The sequence below is a fragment of the Cheilinus undulatus genome, linkage group 24 (genome assembly GCF_018320785.1).
Source record: "Cheilinus undulatus linkage group 24, ASM1832078v1, whole genome shotgun sequence".
NCBI lineage: Eukaryota > Metazoa > Chordata > Actinopteri > Labriformes > Labridae > Cheilinus > Cheilinus undulatus.
In genome coordinates, this window is record NC_054888.1 from 3,572,941 (window position 1) to 3,594,784 (window position 21,844).

General features: G+C 40.5%; 1 protein-coding gene across 2 annotated transcripts in view; it reads right to left on the reverse strand.

The window, feature by feature from the left end:
• Positions 1-1,050: 1,050 nt before the first annotated feature.
• The window catches only part of nrp2a (neuropilin 2a), a 127,526-nt gene continuing 106,732 nt past the window's right edge, over positions 1,051-21,844 (reverse strand). Inside the window, exons 14-18 of one of the 2 annotated variants that reach the window (XM_041781630.1) lie at positions 18,505-18,770; positions 17,812-17,908; positions 16,048-16,080; positions 5,745-5,807; positions 1,051-3,139 (exon numbers count right to left, since the gene is read on the reverse strand). In XM_041781630.1, the coding sequence (XP_041637564.1) occupies positions 2,835-3,139; positions 5,745-5,807; positions 16,048-16,080; positions 17,812-17,908; positions 18,505-18,770 (764 nt within the window). In that variant the 3' untranslated portion in view covers positions 1,051-2,834. Of the gene's footprint in view, positions 3,140-5,744; positions 5,808-5,877; positions 10,259-16,047; positions 16,081-17,811; positions 17,909-18,504; positions 18,771-21,844 lie in introns of those variants that run through there. The other variant, XM_041781632.1, reaches the window with a different exon arrangement.

The following is a 21,844-nucleotide window of genomic DNA, read 5'->3' on the forward strand; positions in this document are numbered from 1 at the left end:
TTCTGTCAAAGTAATACAAGGGAGGAAATTCAGTCCTGCTCTTAAAAAGTTTAAACTTTTTATGTTGATGCAGCATTTAGATTTTCTGAGAGTACTGTTTACATCTGCTATAATGAAAGTGATTAAAGTAAAATATGCATTTCACAACTTAAGTAGCCTGACATACAAATCAAATTCATGACAGTTTCTAACTTCTTAGAAAAATGAAACTCCAGGTTAAGACAGGAACAATGTCAAAACCAAATCAGAGTTATGCTTATCTAGTGTTAAAGATCTACATGACATATGTTAAAGGTCTACCTGCAGATCACGATCTACAGGTTCGTGAACCCTGGTCTAAACTGTGCTGCTGTCCCTGTCACAAGTAGCCAGTGTAGCTACAGTTAATAGCTCCTTCTGCTGCCACAATGCTGTTTACTGCGATGTAAACAATGGTGAACTGATAGTGCTGATAGCATCTTGTAAAAGAGCGCAGTGTAGCACTGTTTTTGATCTAGAACATGGGGATAAATTGTGCTTATGCAGGTTAAATCATACATAACCCGAGCACTGAGTGACGACATTCTGCACAGGGAGGGGAAAGTTAATCTGTTAACAGGATTACAGAACGGCAGCACTAGCAATGCTAAGGTTAGCCACATTCTGTAAACCAACTTCATACTGTTTAGTAACTGCTAAACCTGTCTTAAATACTGCTCACTTTTGGCATTTACTTGGTTGTTAAATTCGTTTCCTAAATTCATTAACATTAACTGCCTGCAGATAGAAGCTGTTAGGTTAGCTGCTATTAGATGAACACGACACACCCAGGCCTTGTAAAAGCAGCTGCTTTGTAAACCAGCTGGTATATGCATCATATTACATGAGGACCAGTCATCTTGTTACACCATCTCTACAGGAAAAGTCTGCAACAATCCTGACTTGATTTGCAGGCTGCACTTTAAGTCAGTGAATGACAAACAGCTGATTAGTTCTAAATCCTCAAAAATATATCTACAATTTCACGTTAAAGTTTTGTATTATAGTAAAGCAATCTTTGAGCACTTGTGGTTCAGTATGGTATAAATCCTTTATTAAATAATCATAACAATAATTATAATAACAATCATAAAAAGAGCATTTCTGTACAAAGACCCCTTTAAAACAACAACAACAGCAGTCCAAGCAGTGCGAAGGGGCGGGGATTGTGTCCTTTTACATCGTTTGGTCCTCCCAGGCAGAAGGGGGCGCTGTGACTGTCATTTTTCAGCGTTAAATTACTTTTCTGATACCGGCTCCAAAGGCAAGCTGGATCCCCGAGGCTCCAAGGCACTTGGAAGAGAGTCAGTGGGGTCCAGAGAAGCGGGCCTCAGAGGAGAGGGACGGACCGTAAAGGTCGATCGGATGAATGTTGAGTGTTTGTTTGTGTGGTGAAGGATGTTTATGTTCTAGTTTAGCTCAGCAGCCTCTGTTCCCTTCATGTTTCAGTATGTAAGTGTAGAGACGGTTCTGTATACACGTCTGTATATACAAGTGAAGAAATATGTGTGCATGTTCATGGATGGACATTTCTCATCCTCTCCTTCTCGTGGCTCATGAGTCCTGGACCAAAATCCTTTCTGATTGGTTCAAAACCACCTGTTGCAAAGAAAATATAACAAATACAAAATATTTTGAGGTGAGGGTGGCGTGATGTGAGAGTTCGGGGGAAGTAGGTCCTTTAGATCATGGCTTTTGAGGTCCACGTAGAAGAAGAGCAAGATAACATCTTCACTCTTGTCTTTCTGTCGCCTCAGTGTTCCTTTTTTTCAACATTTCCAAGGAGAAAGTTTGCTTTTAAGGCTTTAAAGTCAGTCGATTGAGAAGTTTCCGGCTGTGCATTTTTGATCCCGTTTGTTTCTCGTCCTTTTGCGAAAGCACGGGGGTCATTGCCCCGTGAAAGAGAAAAGAGGGAGGGGATTTTTAGTGCTCCATCAGTCATATCGCCCTCGCTCTCTTTGTTTCTTCAGTGGTTTTCAGTCTCTGCCCTTACCAGCAATCCATAGGTTGCACTGACGAAAGCTCCTTGACCTTTTCACCATTAACCACAATGTAAACATGACCTTCTTTGTGACAGGAACCAGTAACAACTAAATCTAACAATAACTCTCTCTGTCATTTAAAAGAATGTGTTAAAAAGCCCCCCCTTCTCCCTACCTCTACATACACAAACACTTCTTCGCCTCTTTTTTCTCTCTGTACCCACCAGGCCAGAACAAAAACATTAACCGGAGAGAGTGACCGAGCAGAAAGACACGCTCGACGGACGCCGGTGACTAAAAATACCACAGGAACTAAGAGGATAACTGAGACTGATAGGTAGCAGAACTAAAAATGTCAACGGGGCCACACAAAGGAGCTAATTTCTAGGCCACTGTGTTCACATGTGATCAAAAAGACGCTTCCTAATCTTGTTCCTAACCTACCACCGATCCATCACAATGTGTCTGACTGTATGTGTAGCTCCAGTTTCAAAACTAGACCTCGTACAAATCTAAGATGCATTTATAAACACTTCTCTTTTGGCGGAGCAGGAATCTGTAATTGATATGTGTAGATATTTAGATCTTTGAGGCCGAAAACATCCCACAGTGGAATAATCCATCAGGGGAACCCCAGTGTTTCTTCTTCTGGGTTTTTTCCCCACGTAAGAATTCCAAGATCAGATTCTGCCACATAGTCCAAGCGGGAAACAAGTTCAAGTCAAAAGTGGCATCATCCTGGTGTCTGGAGCTCGGCGCCGCTGAGGACGTAAACGGACACTAAAGTGAACTGGAGAGGAATGAAGAAAACAGTGAGAGCTTTCCACGAAACGCTCACGCCTCGGTGCAGCAGCGCTGTTGGTTCAGTTTGACTTTGTGCTTGAGGCCGTCGTACAGTTCGAAGTTGTAGTTCTCCAGGGTGGTGGAGGAGCGTGACGACAGGCCGCTGTAGGAGCACGTGCAGTAGAGGAGGAGGCCGGCGCACACCGCCCCCAGCAGGACGCCCAGGGAGCTCATGACGATGATGGTGACCAGGATGGGGTCCAGCGTGTACAGCCACGAGTTGTCCTTCTCCGAGACGCGAGTCACCGGAGGATCAGATGACGGGGACGCCGTGTTCCACTCTGGAAACTGTAAAACTGTGACAGAAAAGAGAAGACGGAGAAAAAAGGCAACTTTTAAGAAGGATACTGGACTGAAACAGAGAAAACAAATATGGGATTATAAAATTCAACTAAGACTGAGTTAAAGATTTAAAACACAAGAAACAAAATACAGACTCAAGAAATAATATAAAAACAAAACCTGCAGACATTCAGCTCTTTTTAGAAGAAAAGAAAAGCTACAACATTAGAAGAAATGCTAAAAAAAAATATAAATTATCCCAACTAGCTGAATGGCATTGTTCCTGTCAAGGCTTTAAAAACAGTCAATAATGTTTTCTCTCAATCAGCCAACAAATTTTACAATATAAGCTGCAAAACCTGAAAAAGTACTCATGTATTTCACTATTTTTTTGCACATTTTTTAACAAATTTTGCATTTTCTTGTGCCATTGTGTTGAAAAAGATTTTGTGTGTAGTAGAACTGCAACTAATAATAATTATTTATTAGGGAAGTAAGGATGCAGCCAACCTATGGTTCAATCTGAATCCTGATTTTTGGTTAAAGAAAACTAAAAAGCCAAAGTGTAGATTAATTTCCTTTTTTTAACTTTTCAATAGGGCAGATTGATTTGTGAAAATAATCTAATTGAGATATTTTTTACCCAATATAGCGATTACTCATTTTGCAAATTGGATATAACCTGTTGTATTAAAGGAATGACATTTCTTTATGTAATTCTCATATTAAACAAAAAAAAAAAACATACAAAAAATGAAGAAATGATTTGATATTTTAATACACCATTCTAAAAATAAGCCACTAGAATGATTGCAGATGTAATGCATAATGTCTCTGCAGCAAAAAAAGGTTTAAACTCTTTTGACAAAAATTTCAGGTTAAAGAAATTTTGCACCTCCTGCGATTTGAAAATTGCAGCAGGTCATATTGTGATTTAATCATATTTGCGATTCTCTAAATAGAAAATGTGGAAAATTTTCCTCTTATGTTTTTTTTTTTTTGTTAAACAAAGTTTCCAATTCTTAATTTAGATTTTTAATAAAGTGAAATATCAACTCTACATTCTGAAGCAGAAGCTAAGATTCAATCAAACAGCCTGATAAACACAGGAAAGAAAGACTTCACTGTGACTTTATAACACTTTTAACTGTAGCTTCTCAGGTTTGAAGATGCTGCAGGTGAAACGTGTTATTTCCTCAACATAAAAGTCATTTTTAGTGTGCAGTGGATTTTTTTCTTTCCTTTGATAACTTTGTTCCTGCAGCTGATTGGCACCTGAGCACCTGACTACCTCTGCACCTGAGCACCTGTGCTGTGTACGAGGGAGTCCTAACCATGAAGCTCCAACATACTTCGTTATGAAGAGAAGCCCTGAAAGGTTCCTGATATTTGGACACCTTACAGACCTTGTTCCCTGTCTGCTCTGCTGTTATTGGCCCTTTAAAGCCTGGCGTCCCATCATTAATCATTTCTGTTTCTCTAATTTACTCATGCACATACAAAGCTGCATCTCAGCTCTCTGCTACTTTAATTTTGATCAACATTCATGACACACAGTAGGGAAAATCATGGATTTAAAAAAACCCTTTGACTCTATCAAGGTTTAACCTACAAAGATCCATTTATAGGTTGCTAAATTCTCTTCTCTGCCACAGAAGAACTGTCATTGATGAACATTTCTCGTCTTAATTTCTGTTCATTATAAAATTATTACCGTCAAAGTGATAAGTAAAAGTAGTAAATCAATAAATCAGTTTGTTGCCAACACTTTGACTTGTCCGGCCCTAATATTATGGAAACACTTCACTTTAAACTAGTGCAGCTAAAATAATAATGCCTTTATTAGTCAACAGACATCATTTAGTATTTTTATTTCTTTATTTGTTCAAAATATGTTGGAAGCATTTACATTTGCAACTGATTTGGTTACAATCATCTTAAAATAAGGACATACATTCTGAAAATACATTTTAAACTTTAAAGACTTGGAGGCAGACACATCTGGATGCAGATGCTTTGATTAATTCTTAATTGTGGCTGATTCTGGTAAATAGCTGCTGCTTAAATTCTTGTCTGTATGGGTCTTTTTCTGCATATGGACTACATATCTTGTATTATGTTGTATGACTGTTTTTATGTATGTCTGAAACTCTGCTCACTGTTGCTGTCTTGTCCAGGACACTCTTGAAAAAGAGATTTTTAATCTCAGTGAGGTTTTATCCTGGTTAAATAAAGGTGAAATTAAATTAAATTAACTAGTAGTACTAAACCGTTTCCCTAATATACAAGAAAAGTACTTAAATCTAGTAACAATTCTTACTGCAGTCATTTCAAAATGGTTTTATCTCTGGTGTTTTTGAAGACTAAGAATTTATTTTGCAATAAATCATCCCTAAAATGTGCCTGTACCTACTTGGAGTTAAATATCTTCCTTTAAGAAAGGAACTAATTTGATTTAAACATCTTTGCCAGAATTTTACTCAAGTTAGTTCAAGTCTAGACATGAGGATGGAACTTCTTGTCTTTTTTGTGCTTTTTAAAGTAAGCCTTCCTCTCTTAAATTAGAAATGCCGTCACAACTCTGCCTCTATAAAAGTTGTTGAACTTCTTGTGCCTTACCTCCACCGAGTGCATCTCTTCCACTGAAGAGGCGTCCATCTCCAAACTCATTTGGTCTCTTAACTGTCAGGAAACACACAAAAACACAATCTATGAGCATAAAAAATCAGGTTGCATTAAAGCAAATGCCTCCAAAGCTTCAAATCTACTACCTTTCTAATGCCAACCACCAAATGATCCTTCTTGTTCATTTTACTGGTGCAAATAATGACATTCTGGTACTAAAACACACTCTTCAGGCCCAGAATAATAGAAAAATATGTCTTTATTGATAGAGAAACATCATTATGATACATTCCAGTCAAACACACAGCCATCACATAACATTCTGATGGTATAAGACTGTTCATCTCCAGTGAAAACAGATGCAGAAATCATGAATATCACCCATAATTATCAGTGTGAAAACAACAACACAACCACCGTCAGCTTTAAGAGTGGTGTATAAGATGATTAAAGACAGAAACAGAACGGTACAACATTGAAGTAGTGCTTGTGACTTTAAATCTAGTGAAACTCAGAGCCTGAAAATGGCTGTTGAGGGTCTGAATTAGAAGATTAGGAGTGTGCGGTAAACTGTGGATGGCTGCAGCACTTTAGAGGAGCCCAACAGCTCGAGTGCACTTCTACTTTAGATGAGTTTCACTTTTTCTGTCCATGCTGCTTTTGGCAATCGTGTGGGAGTGGGAGTAACTACTTGGCAAGGCACACGTCTAGATCTGGAGGTCTTTGACGGCCAATGGCGTTATTAATTCGGTTTCCAGGGCAACTGCAGTTGGCAGCAGCTCGGGCGTCGAAGGTGCGGCGGATTGGAGGGAAAAGTGCTTACCGCAGCCCTAATAAATGTTATCTGTCCATTAACTAATTACAACTATTAGAGGCTTGGAGCGTAACGGTGTCAAGATGGACCGTGTAGGGTGTCCAATCCCTCCTCCCCAGCGTGATTTAAAAGCACAAACTGAAAGCGTGCCAAAAATGTGCCTTTTTTTTTTTTTTTACTCCCCAGAGAAAAGCTCTGCTTCTAAATTACGGCAACAAATGGAGGTGCTTTGTGCTGAGCTGTGGGCGAGAAGGTGATGGATTCTTACTGGTGTGACAGATCACGAAAAGCACGGCCCGTTAGGCTTGAGAATGAAAACCTCAATTTCATTCAGTCGAGGCTGTTAAAACCCGATTGTTTCACAGAGGGAGACTGTTTGTCTTATTCACTCAGTTTGCATGAAGTTTGCAATAGAATACTAAAAGTTATTAAGATACTGCAATGACAAAAATGTAGGTCTTAGGCACTGAATGTTGAGTCATTTGATTTTAAGACCAAAAATTCTGCATATTCTGACATTTGACAGTGAACTGTCTTTCTGCAACTGACCCTCTGTCGACCCTCTGATTGGTCCACTTAAGCCAGAGATATACCTGCTGTTATCTAGGACGTGAGCGCATCATGACAACCATGCATCCTATGGATGGGTTTGGCGTAACGGCTGTCCTCGAAAATACACATAAGCTGCAGTATGCATGTATGGAGCTGGAGGAGGTTCGACCATCAACACAGCAGCAGAGACAACAGCAGAAGGTTCTAGAGATGACCTAACAAACCGAGTCCTCACCAAACAGAGACAAATGTCTGTCAAACCAGCTGGAACGGATCAGTTCTGTTTCAGATATGCTAAAGAAATGCATGCATTGGTGTTAAAATAAAAAAGTAACTGTAAAACTGGTGACTCTCAGCGAGTGCATCCATCAGTGTTTTAGTCATTAAATACAAATCTGATGAGGATATTATCATGAAAAGCTAAAGAGAGACATTTGTGAGAACTCTTCCATCAGCAAAACGATGAAATCCACAAATGCAGTCAGCTGAACGCCACCAGTTAACACGGTCACTAATTAAACCAATACACCAGCAGTAATGGTCTAATGAAACTAATATCAGTGGTAATTTTGTTGACTAAAAGTATGACAGAATGTTTGTCTCCTGCCTTTTTTCCATTAGTGAATGAGACTAAGACTAACTAAGAACAGATCTTTTATGACAAAAACTCTAAAGAAAGTTCAGTTTTTGTCAAAATTAAGACAAAAATGTCACCAAGTTTTTGTTGGATGTTCAGAATCAGTGATATGAGGATAGGCAGGTTGAATATGGAGGCCTACTAGAATTCAGCTGCTGAAAGCAGGGATGCCAGCTTTTTCAGGATGCATAGAAGAGCGCTCTGATTCCCACCAGATTCAGGCAGAGATATTCATGGTTAAGAACGTTTAAAGGACTACAAAGGGACTAAAATGCTTTTTAGTTTTCGTAGACTAAAACGATGAGGAGTAGATGTGACAACTACAGCTTCATCTATTCACTTATGTTTATTATGTCAGCTTTGAGCTCAGAATAATCACCATCGTCACTGCCAACATGTTTGTAGTTTACATCCAACACATCAGGCAGTCGTGTACAGCCTGTGTGTGCCCTCTAGTGGTGTCTTCTAGTAACATACGTCAACATATAGGCAAGAACGCTCATGATGTGTACCTGCAAAAACAACTCAGTCTGTCCACATTTGGAGGAATTTTTGTTCTTGTTTCTTAAACTGAAGGTTCATTATGAAAAATGCCTTCTTTGATTTGACTTTGTGGACGCCTGCATTGGCAGTTTAACCCACTGACAGTTATTGTTTATCAGGAACCTTATCAGTTAGATATCGTAAAAAGTTAGTCTAATCATGGGGTATTTTCACTTGTTTCAAACAGGAAGGAGCCCACTAACAAGATAGTGTGTCTAATCTAGTGACTGGTACCAAGGAGGACAAAGGGTCAGTTTAGACAATGCTCCCTCTCTTTCTTTCACTCGTCACAGCTTTTGATTATAAATTTGACCAGCGATGTTATTTTTTATAAAACCTTGGTACTTTTTGATACTTCTGATTGTTAAAATAACAGAAATTGTATGATTTGAAACATGTGGTATCAAAAAGTATAAGAGTATTGACAATTCTGGCAACGCTTGTAAGTTATGGCTGTATCCGCTGTGTCGTATTTTATGTCTAAAGCTGTCGGAGGCGTCTTATGGCACTCTGCTCTGGTTTTCATTATGTCTTGGATCCCCCTCAAGGGTGCACATATACAGGAAAACTCCACGCTTATGGCTTCCAGCTGGTCCAGCGGCATTGTGGGATTTGTAGGAGTATAAATCAAGTCAGAAGTGGTGATGGCAGACAGCTGCGTCTATTTACAACCCCTAAAACAACAAGCACATATTCCCACTGAAAACACAACAAGGCTCGGCTTGGCAGGGCTTTCATCTGGGCAGCTCAGAGACAAGGGGGAAACAACGGGAGTGGGTGGTATGGAGCAGAAATGGGAGTGGAACAACGTGCTTTATTACGGCAGAGAATCAAGATGAAACACTAAACACTGAAGACGGCTGCATCCATCACTGACTGATGCCTTTATCAGGAGGAAGACAAGACATTCAATCAAACAGGCTGCTTATCTCCATTTGTGATGCAGGATTTTAAGTATGATGGATTTGCATTCCTTTTGTTTTTTAATGTGCACATGCTCTGTGGAGAAGGACAATGGAAGGATTTTTATTTTCTCCTCACAACATCCCCTCTCTGGTGGTACAACTCGTATCACAGCTATCTTGTGTTGTTATTACAGAAGGGCTTTATTTTCTGGGGCTTGCCAGATCATTTCCACAGCTAGCAGCTTCTCAACCTAACAGTTTTCTCCCCTCTCTCCCAGCTCTGCACAGCTCCTCATGTCTCTGGGGTCTTGTTTTAGCCTGTGGTTTGGCAGCTTTGGCTGGCTCTCTCAGTCCAACCAGCTCCAATCCCCTCCTCCTCCTCCCAGCCCACACACGTCTGTGCGCTCTGTCCATGCTGGGGTCATTTCTAGAGGGCCGCTGGGGTTATGAGGAGCCAGACGGCGCTCAATGGTCCGAGGCAAGCTGTTCGGATAAATAACTTACTCAGAGTTAAGTCCTCTCATCGAGAGCAGCATAGTGTGAAATGTCAACAACAGAAAAACAGGAACCAGAGCTACATCCATTAGAGACAGAGAGGGTAAAGTGTTTCCTTGCAAATTTCCGCTTGGCAGTTTTGGACAGTGTCTGTGTCGCTCAGGTGACTGAGTAAGTGAAGGGTTCGTCCACGTTCTGTTATTTCTGCAGCCATCACGCCGCTCTGACATCACAAGTCGGCGTCCTGCATCGCCAAACAAAACGCAGCTAAGTGCTTCTTTTTTTCAGCAGAGGGTACGATGTCTGTCCCGGCTGTCCAGCCTCACTGTCAGGACTGGCTCCACCCCTGGGGTGGCCATACTGGAGGACCAGTTAGAATACTGGAAACACTGCGAGGAGCTGTGATAGGCCACTGAAAGCTGGCTCTTCTTGGTGGCCAGGTGTTGTCGGCAGCAACAGAGCGCTCTGACCAAGATGGCCACCGCCAGGAGAAGAAGGGCGCCTCCGGCGGCCATAATGTAATACCAGTGGATGGGCAAGGGAGGCACAGGAACGCCTCCCCCTGGTGGAGAGATACAGAGTAATTGGCCAGCGGGAAAAGAGAGGAGTGGCACTTTTCTACATGTAACTGACCCTTCGCTAAGCCCTTCCCTAAAACGGCAACAACCATAACCATGCACAGGAGGCCTGTCAAGCTTTCAGCAGAGGCTAGTATGTCTAAGTGGGACCAGCAGATCTGACAGCTGATACTGGATGTGTTAAGAGTGGGGTGTTAGATTTTAATGCTTTCTGGAAGTCGAAAAACCAAGAGGAGAGATGTCGGAGGATATAAAACTGTGAAAGACTGCATGATGAAAAATGTGATTATTTATCAGTTACAGCTTCACATCAGCTCTTATTTAGCCACATTATCCACTCCTTTATAAAGCCAACATCCTCCACAGAAAACACCAGCAAACCAGTACAATAAACAGCTAACCAGCCTTCAAAATGAAACTGAAGTCTTACCGTCAAATATTTCACTCCATGGTAACCGCTGTGAACTGAACACTCTAAAACCCAACCATGGTGGTGTGTTTGGAGTAGTGGAAGAAAGAAAACAACGCCCCTGTGGATAGCAGGTGTACTCTAGTTGATGGGTCTTCAGCTGCTTCCTGTTTATGTGGCAAAGCTGTCTCCAGGTAAATACAGGCTAAGATAAACTCTGCCAAAAACAAATCATATCCTGAATGTAGCTTTCACTAGCAGATTGTGTACGTTTCTGTCTACCTCAGATATTTTCAAACACCTTTTACTAAAAATGCTCTCTACTTACACTGTGGAAAACTCCACATTCAATATGGTGGGTGCGAAAGCTTGACAGGCATAGGAACAGTAACCAAGGGGGGGCGGGACTTACCGAAGGGTCAATTCTTCATTGTCTAACCCTATATGTCCTGATCATGTGAACAGTAGGCGTGCACCGTGAGCATGCACAAGCATGCCAGTTGCAAAATGAAAACTCCAAGACAGAAAAAAAGTTCAAATAAAAAGCATCCATTTCTTTCATGTAGCTTGGGTTGCATTCAGACAAATTTTCACACCAAGAACATCAAGAGATTTAGTTTGAAATCAGTCCAATCATTGATCCAATCAAATGCAATTCAATTAAACTTTTTCAGGGCTCCAATGAAAATAACTTGGTGTGAAAGTGAAGCCAAAATAATTAGTTAAAAAAGCACCCACACATTGAATTAAGGAGCTTCCTCTCCCTGTTTCGCACTGGCACGGGAAGTCACAAACAGCCCCCTGATAGCGTCTCAGAACCATGCAAGAATCAGTCAGACACCACATGGGAATCCAATGTTCCAGAGCTCTCGCTGAGCCCATATTGGACGGGGATTTGTTATTTAGCTGGCTCTGGATGGGAGATTTGTTTTGAGTACATAATTTATCCTGTTCTCTGTTCCTCGGTTTCTCCCTTCCCGCTCATGCAGCAGCCTCCTGGCCAGTCCTCTCCTCTCCTCCTCAAGCCAAGCTCCTGTCTCCTTGGAGACTATCTCCTCAGATCCTCTACACTGCTGCCCCTGGCTTGAACCCCCTTCTGAAATTCTTGGTAAGAACCGACTAAGCACCTTCCAAGAAGCCCCCTACTCGACTCTGCAGATCGGCTATGCAAAATGAACCCCTGAGGACATCAAATAAAGCCCACGTGTACCATCCAGACCTGATATGGAGAGTTGTAGACTGTGAGAAAGTCTGAACTAGTGAAAGTGAGGCAGAGCTGAATGCATCCTGATTTTTGGACCGTGTCACATAATTACAGAGGGAAATGGTGCGTGCTGCTGCTACTTCACACTGCACACACTCATTAGACAGAGCTGTGTTTGGGAGTGAGGAGAGAGAGACACCCGTGCTCGCTGCTGCTCAGTCACTCTATCTGATTGCCTCTCACTGGGGACACTGGTGTGTATGTGAGTGGTGATATCACTGTGCGTGTTTGTGCATGTTTGTCAAGGGTTAGAGATGGTGTAGGTTTGTGTATGTGAGGGCGGAGGAGTGGAAAAGCCAAAGAAGTGCACACACATCACATTCGCAGTAAACCGCCGAGCTCTTATCTTATTGGGAGACATTATGAGATGCCGAAACACTAACATCAATCTCATAGAGTCTCTCAGGATGCTCTAAATATTTTCATGAGGCAGACAGTTATTTAAAACCCTTCAGGCTGCGTCAGGCAGCATAAAAGTGAGGATGTGAAGCTCTTTTCAAATATCTGACTCCATAAGGTGCGCTCGATTTAGCTTGCCTTGCACGCAGAGTTTGCTCTTTTGAGACTAATGCATTGTTTCCACCGAGACTGACGAATGAAAGCTAATGCAGCAGAACACATTACTGAAATCATCAATTTTATGACTTTAATAGAGTTTGAAGAATGTATTTGGTATTTGCAAATTCAAGAATTAGGATCAGTGATCACCAAACTGTGACAAATGTACTCCCAGTGGAAAATTTGTCATTTAATTTTTTAAAGGGAAAGAAATATGCACTTCTGTCAGAAGAGTGAAAATTAAGGAAGGACACAACAATTATTTTAACTAGAATTTTCTTTTAACATGGCTGAAATTAAAATTCACCGCTCTTGTTGGCTGTGCATTGATATGATGATACAAAGATACTCTAAAGGCCTCTTTCTGGAACATGATACCAATTCAGAGCTCTTATGTTGCTTCACTCAGTATGTTTACATGCAGTTAGAAAAAGTCCAAATATTGTGTTAATCCGACTAAAAATGGACATTAACATAAATGTTAACATGCTAGTCAAACTAAAATTGTACTGGACCAAACATCTTAAACACACCAACACAACTAGATAATGTGAGTGGAGATTTTACTCCTGCGTGTTTGTGTGCTTAATCGGACCCAAACTCGACTTAGGTTTCTGTTCATGCTCCACAGCCTTTGTGCAGGGCTTCAACCTGGAAGATCCTGATCATATGTGATTAAAATAACAGAAGTCATGTTGTTGTCACAATATGCTGGGTGGATTTCATATATTGTGTATCGTTAAGTGTAGTGCATAACAGAAATGTACATATCAGGAAAATATTGATCATCTAAGTGTTCTACTTACTATCAATAAGCCGCAGGGTTGCATGATTTTGTAACATAATATCTGTAAACATCAGCCTAAAAAGCTAATTCTTGGCTCTGGCAGATGTTAAAACTTCTGCCAATATTTACAACCGGAATATCAGCTGTGAACATTGGCCTCTGTTAGCTGTAAATATTGGCCTTTATTGACTGAATATGTGTGTTTGTTGGCTGAAAATATTGGCCTTTATTAGATGTAAATATCTGCCTTTATAAAGTTTAAATATCAGCCTTTATAGGCTGTAAATATCTGCCTTTGTAAAGTTTAAATATCAGCCTTTATTGGCTGTAAATATCTGCCTTTATAAAGTTTAAATATCAGCCTTTATAGGCTGTAAATATCTGCCTTTATAAAGTTTAAATATCAGCCTTTATAGGCTGTAAATATCTACCTTATTAAGTTTAAATATCAGCCTTTATTGGCTGTAAATATCTGCCTTTATAAAGTTTAAATATCAGCCCTTATAGGCTGTAAATATCTGCCTTTATAAAGTTTAAATATCAGCCTTTATTGGCTGTAAATATCTGCCTTTATAAAGTTTAAATATCAGCCCTTATAGGCTGTAAATATCTGCCTTTATAAAGTTTAAATATCAGCCTTTATTGGCTGTAAATATCTGCCTTTATAAAGTTTAAATATCAGCCTTTATTGGCTGTAAATATCTGCCTTTATAAAGTTTAAATATCAGCCTTTATTGGCTGTAAATATCTGCCTTTATAAAGTTTAAATATCAGCCTTTATAGGCTGTAAATATCTGCCTTTGTAAAGTTTACATATCAGCCTTTATTGGCTGTAAATATCTGCCTTTATAAAGTTTAAATATCAGCCTTAATTGGCTGTAAATATCCGCCTTTATAAAGTTTAAATATCAGCCTTTATTGGTTGTAAATATCAGCCTTTATAAAGTTTAAATATCAGCCTTTGTTGGCTGTAAATATCCGCCTTTATAAAGTTTTAATATCAGCCTTTATTGGCTGTAAATATCTGCCTTTATAAAGTTTAAATATCAGCCTTTGTTGGCTGTAAATATCTGCCTTTATAAAGTTTAAATATCAGCCTTTATTGGCTGTAAATATCTGCCTTTATAAAGTTTAAATATCAGCCTTTATTGGCTGTAAATATCTGCCTTTATATAGTTTAAATATCAGCCTTTATTGGTTGTAAATATCTGCCTTTATAAACTTTAAAAATCAGCCTTTGTTGGCTGTAAATATCTGCCTTTATAAAGTTTAAATATCAGCCTTTATTGGCTGTAAATATCTGCCTTTATAAACTTTAAAAATCAGCCTTTGTTGGCTGTAAATATCTGCCTTTATAAAGTTTAAAAATCAGCCTTAGTTGGCTGTAAATATCTGCCATTATAAAGTTTAAATATCAGCCTTTATTGGCTGTAAATATCTGCCTTTATAAAGTTTAAATATCAGCCTTTATTGGCTGTAAATATCTGCCTTTATAAAGTTTAAATATCAGCCTTTATTGGCTGTAAATATCTGCCTTTATAAAGTTTAAATATCAGCCTTTATTGGCTGTAAATATCTGCCTTTATAAAGTTTAAATATCAGCCTTTATTGGCTGTAAATATCTGCCTTTATAAAGTTTAAATATCAGCCTTTATTGGCTGTAAATATCTGCCTTTATAAAGTTTAAATATCAGCCTTAGTTGGCTGTAAATATCTGCCTTTATAAAGTTTAAATATCAGCCTTTATTGGCTGTAAATATCTGCCTTTATAAAGTTTAAATATCAGCCTTTATTGGCTGTAAATATCTGCCTTTATAAAGTTTAAATATCAGCCTTTATTGGCTGTAAATATCTGCCTTTATAAAGTTTAAATATCAGCCTTTATTGGCTGTAAATATCTGCCTTTATAAAGTTTAAATATCAGCCTTTATTGGTTGTAAATATCTGCCTTTATAAAGTTTAAATATCAGCCTTTATTGGTTGTAAATATCTGCCTTTATAAACTTTAAAAATCAGCCTTTGTTGGCTGTAAATATCTGCCTTTATAAACTTTAAAAATCAGCCTTTGTTGGCTGTACATGTTGGCCTGTATTATCTGAATATATCTGGCTTTTTTTCATTGTTATTTCTGAAACTTTCTGAACTACATTTACATTTTGCTATTGGCTAAAATGAATTTATAAATATTGTTATGCTAGGTTTTGCCAAAAATTCAATATTATGCATCCTTAGTTAGCTTTTTGCTAATTTTTAGCACAGTGAGCTGGATCCAGCCCTAATAGAAACAAGCTTAAGAGCATGTTGCCACCTCGTAGAGCAAAGTCAGACGTCGATCAGTAAATTGATACTTGATTTCTCCTGGTGTTTGTAAATTAGGAGCAGGACAGCAGTCAGATTAATTGTGCTAATCAGGCTCTCACCAATAGTCGACATGAGTGCATATACACTGAATTGTTTGGACCTGCAGTTGGATTGTGCCTGAAATATTTGGTTGTAAACAGACAAACATGGTGTGACAGTTCTTGGGCACCTGTGATGAAGGTTTTAGTGAGGGCTTTGGTATTTGTTTTGATATTTTTATGCCGCTGACTATGCGATGAGTCACATTCAGCCGGTGCGTCGTCGGTGCTTCGGGCTGATTGTTCAGCGGTTTAGACCACTCAGTGCCACCAAGCAAAACAACCCCAGGCTAGTGCATACCAACGGGCAAGGAAGCAAGACCAGAGAGGAAGTGACATCATGAAGTGAGACTCACCTGGATTTTCAGGAGAAAACGCCGTGAAGGGTTCTGTGAGGACAGAGAGAGCGAGGCAGACAGAGACAGGAGGGAGACGGAGAGTCTGTTAGATAACTTTAAATACGTGGGAAAAAGTCAGCCAAATGTCACAGAAATGTCACAAGACTATCAAACCTCCTGAGGAAATTTCACTTAATTCCTCAGATAGCTCACATGAGTTATGGCATTTACTCGGCTCCTTTGCTAAAATGCAGTTTCAAACAGAGTGCATTGTGTCAGCTGGGAATTTGAGATGGGCTGTGCAACGTGTACGTTCACAAAGTTCATGCATTTCAAGTTGTTTATCAGCACAGTCCAGTTAAACGGGTGGGGGCAGGGTTGGGGAGTGGAGGGGGGGTTGGCTTGCTGCAAATTCACAGAGCAGAACCTTCACTTTGATTTCCTGGAATGCAAACACAAAGAGCTGATGTGTGAGTGTTTTAGCATGTTAGACGGAAACTGACGTGGGAAATGGCGCCTTTTGGCGTCGACGCCAAAGTACTGTGTAAGAACTCAACTGCGTTGGTTGATAAGAAACATCCCAGAATGCTCTGGGAGTGAAGGAGGGTGAGGCAGGGGAGAATAGAGGAGGCTCAGCAGCAGTGTGGAGGGAGGAGGAGGAGGCTGACATGTTTGCCTTCAAGCTCCTCTGGTTCTTATGCCAGAGACACACCTGATGTTTATGATGCCTCTGTGCTCAATTATTCATTAGCATGTACAAATATAGTAATAAGAAATATATTCAATAACAAAATAAAGAAAAACAGAGGAACTAGCAGTCCAAGTGTGCAGTGGCAATAAACATTCACATTCTGCCACGACTTTATCACATCTACGTCCCCTCTGTCCCTACACTGACCCTACCAGTCATGTTTATACAGCCTCTAACATCCACGTCTGGTTTATTCTAGAGTACAAGCTCTTAGACTCATAACACTTAAAATGTCTAACAACAGACACTTTGCACCCACACGCTCTCCCTAAATCCCCCTCTTCCTGCGCCCCTCGGCTCACTGGACGTCAGTCAGAAGCGATGACGGCAGGTTTTTTGGCTCTGAACCCCCCGGCTCGCTCTCTGATCTGTTTAAGACCCTCTCCAAAGCTGCTGCTGCTCGGGCCCGATTAAGGCGGCTCTGCTGGCGCTCGGCTCACACCGAGCAGGCACCCAGAAAACTTGCTTGGGAAACAGCCTGTCTAGTAATTCCCTTTGACGGCTCGGGAAAAGCTCTGTTTACAAATACGACAGAGGAGAGAGAGCAGGAGAGAGAAGGGAAGAAGAGAAATCTAATGAAACATAGATTAGCATCGCTGGGGCCCACGGGGCGTTTATGGCCTACTTTTACTATTCTTATTCTTTTCTTTTTTTGTGCAGGAATAAACGCTGTCCCTCCCTCTCCTTCCTGCTTTCCTCTCCGAGTTTGGTGGGCTCTTTGGCTTTGAAACTGGAGTGGGAGTGCAGGGAGGATTTGGGGTGTTTATCACTTCATGTGTGTCACTTTTTCGAAGACCTTAGGGTGAAAAGTGGAGGAGGCGAGGTGGATAGACGGAGGGTAGATTGATATGAGGGGGAGATGACATGGATTCAGAGCTGCTGGGTCAAATAGATGCATGTTTTTGTTTATTTGTTCGGTATTTTCTGGATGGAAGCGATTTTGGCAGACTGCAGAGCCCTGTCTGTCAGCGAGTCAGCATAAGAAATACACGGATGTGAGCGTGCATGTACAAAGTTTGTGTGAGACTTACGTGTGCACTCTTTCAGGGGGATGCTGGAGCTCATGTGGATGTTGTCGATCCAGATGTGTCCTCTGGTGCCGTGCACAAAGAAGCCCTCCATCACCACCTACCATAGCAAAGAGAGAGAAGGAAGAGGAAAAGAGAGGAGGGAGAAGTTGAGAAGGAAGAGGAAGACTCGCAGGATGAAGGCATGTGGGAGCAGCAGGGTGGAGGCAAATTGAAAAAGGGGACAAGCAAGAGGAGGAGGAGGAGAGGATGAAAACTTAATACTGTTCCTGTGATTTCAAAGTTGCACTCAACGCTCGCAATCTTCCTCTCTGTCTCTGCAAGCTTCTTCACATCAACTTACTTTTTCATGAGAACGCTAACTGCTTGTGATGTCTCTGACAAATGCACCAAACAATCACGCAGCCAGCAGAGACTGTGCGGCTTACTTTAGCGGCGTTTGAAGTCAAACCTGGCCTAAGGTGACAGCAGGGTTAAAACTGGAGCTTTCATGAACGCATTTCTCTTTTTCAACTCTGATACAGACATTAAAGATATGTTTTTTTCTGTCTGGGGAGACGTATAATACAGGGTCTGACCCAGATTTATCACACTTTAATAAAGCTTGCTGATATTGGCTAGAAGCTTTTTCAGCTTTGACATTTTTTCTTAGCAGTAAAGAATAAGTTGACTGAAAGAAAAATGAGGTTTTGTTACCTGGAAGTCTTTAGGAGAGCGAGGCAGAATGGTTCGACCCTCCTTCCACACGGGACCCTGGTCGTCTTTAAGCGTCCATATTACGGTCTCCTCATTGTGGGCGTCCCGCAGAAGGACCTTGAGGTGGCCCTGGGCCTCACCAGACAGCTGGTAGGAGAAGAGGAGGCAGAGGGGCCCCGTGTCGGCCGCCACGACGGGACTAACCAGGCGGGCTTGCTGCTGCTCCGTCTTCAGGCTGGCGTCCATGTAGAGGTAACTGTTGAGCTCTGGAGGGAGGAGATGAAACATGACTTTAGTTTTAAATGAATCAGGAGCCAGTCTCACTAGATAAAGACCAGTTTTCAGTGTTTACATGTGTTGCACTTCATTAAATGCAGCGCTCGAGCAAAGCAGTTTTTATCTTGATGCACCACCATCCACCTTCAAAATAAAAGCCCTAGATTTTTTTCTGCATACAGGTTCAACTGAAATGTCCTGGACATCTTTGAGACATTTCATGTCGACCTTCAACTTTAGATGCACATTAGGTACAAGTGATGTTTTCCCAGTCATCACCTGATATTTCATTCTGAAAAAGTTCAAAGTTTTCATGATTTTTCTGTCTGTTAAAGGCTTCAGAAGTACTTGAATCAAATTTTTACTTTATAACATTTAAAAAGAGGAAATGCAATTATTGCTTGCAGAAAACTTTTAACGGTAGCAGGATTAAAGATGCAATCCTCTGTTTTATTCCTTTAAAATCACCTTGACAGGTCAAAGATTGTATCTACCACCTTAAAAAAGGATGAAATAAAACCTCATCAGCTGAAAAGTGAACTTCAGTGGATTTTCCATTGTGAATTTGGTGTGTAGATCTGGTTTTCTCATCGTAGGAGATCTTACGATTGAAAAGTTTGATGAAACTGATTTAACAGATGCAGTGAGCGTCCGATCCTGCAGGATGCAAAGTGATATCTGATGCTTGCATGCTAAGACATGCTATCCAACTGGATACTAGTTTTGTTTTCCAGTGGTTCTAAACTGGAACCTCAGGACCCACAACCAACTCATCAACCAATCACAACCAAAGTTTCTGATATTTTCCAGCCAATCTTACTTATTCAATGCACAGACGTGCATTTTTTTTAACCTCTGATGGTAAAAAACATGACATCACTGTTGTATCACTCACATGCTGCCAGGATATGACATCAGAGGTCAGTGTAATCAGGCTGAGTTTGTCACTGACATCAAGCATAGTTGATGGTAAAACCTCAGGATGGTTTAAGTTGGGTCTTTAAAAAAAACAGAGGAGTACCACAAGTTATTGATTAGACCATAGGTGTCAAACTCAAGGCCCGGGGGCCAAATCTGGCCCATGGCACAGTTACGCCCGGCCAGGAATTTTATTTCATATTTGGACCATTTACATTTATTATTTTGACTTTTTGTCTCATATTTTGACCTCTTCAACTTACAATTTTGACTTTATGTATTGTTTTGGCTTTTTCAACTAACTATTTTCACTTTTTCATCTTTAACCTTTTAGGTGCACCATTTTTGCCTTAAAACCCATGATTGGGAATTTCTTTTTATATATTTGCCTTTTAAAGCATTATTTTAACATTTAATTTTGTGTTTTGACCATTGCGCTAATAACTTTGACTTTTTATCTCAGATTTCTACCTTTTAGGTTCACAGTTTTAAATTTTGAGTCATATTTTTGTCCTAAAAACATGATTGTGACTTTTGTTTTTATATTTCCATTTTAAAAGCATTCTTTTCACATCTAATTTTGTGTTTTGACCTTTTGAACTAATAAGTTTGACTTTTTATCTCAGATTTGAGCCTTTTAACTTATCATTCTGACTTTTAAATCTCAAAATCATTCATGATCAGTGCTAATTTTTTCCCCATAATTTATTTCTGGCAAAAATGAGGTTGACAGTTTGGTAAAATGTGGACCCTGTTAGGCCCTCAGGTCAGACCTTAATCCAGAATCTGGCCCTTTCTGTGATTGAGTTTGACGTCCCTGGATTAGACAAACATTTCATCCACCGAGGACCTTCATCAAAAGTGTTTATTATAAATGCAAACAACACTGATGATGCTTCAGTGACGCCTGCATGTTAGTCTGATCAATCATTGTGATCGAGTGGGGAGTTTATGCAGTGTGCATGGTTTTCTTCCTCCTGTCACACTGCACCTGCATGGAAATATTGGATTTGGACAAAGTCTGCTCTTAAAAGCTCCAGTATTTCATTTGAAAAATAAGATAAGGAGCCTTTAAGATCAAGTAAAAACAGTAAAAAAGTCAGCAGTGTTGAATCTCACATCACTGAAATGCAGCCAATCTGTTTTAGTAATTCTAACACATTTCCCCAAAAGAGCAGCGCTTTGTTTTAACCTTGAGTTTGCTGGTTGTTGGAGTCAAATGAAAGTGAAAAAAGACTGATTTAATGGGTTTTTCATTTAGCCCTGGAGGCGATTAAAAACTGAGCGGCTGTGCAGACTTTTGATATCCGCTGTGAGCGGATGCTGCTGGAATCGTTGGGCTCGTACGGATACGGCACAATTCTGATCATTAATCACCGCTGTTCGCTCGGACAGACGGACTCAGACGTACAGTATATGTTTCACACAATCACAGCTATCCCCAACATGACTCACCAACAAAAGAAAGAAACAGGAACCGAATCACTGCCAGTACAATAGTCACAGCAAACAATAGAGGAAGTGACAAACATAAACATGTAGAAGAATAGGTCCAGCACTCGTACACGGAGAGCTACAAGAAGTCCAGCCAAGACCCCTGAGGCCTGTTTCTCCTCGGCCCCCCGTTCCTCCACTCCCAGGTGACTTCAGCAGCGGAAAAGTGCAACAAAACACACGCCACTCCATTTGTTTACACCAGAGGATGTTTAGCTTGCAAATTGGACGCTGACATGATTTCCATTGTGAGACAGAAAGATCGGTACGCAGACACTCTGCATGAGTGTGTGTCTGAGGCTGTGCATGTGTGTGTTACTCAACGAGGCGTCTGCTGAACAATTTCTTAAGTGGACCCTGTGGGAAAAGTCCAGAATCACAAACCTGCAGATGAAATCACCTGCTTTATCACGGACAGCTCTGTGTGGGTGTGTGAAGGAGCTCCTACGTGCTTTTCTCCCTCACCAGAAAGGAAACCGGAGTCCAACACAAATCACAGAGGGGGTTCAGGTGTTTTCCAGGATGTGTCAAACTGTTTGGGTTTTTGTTTCCTAGTTGCAAAGATGTTTGTCTTTAAAGCCCAGCTCAGCTGTTTTTGGGTGTTTTTATGATATTTCCACATTCTTCTGTCATTTCTCAACAAAGCGGGCTG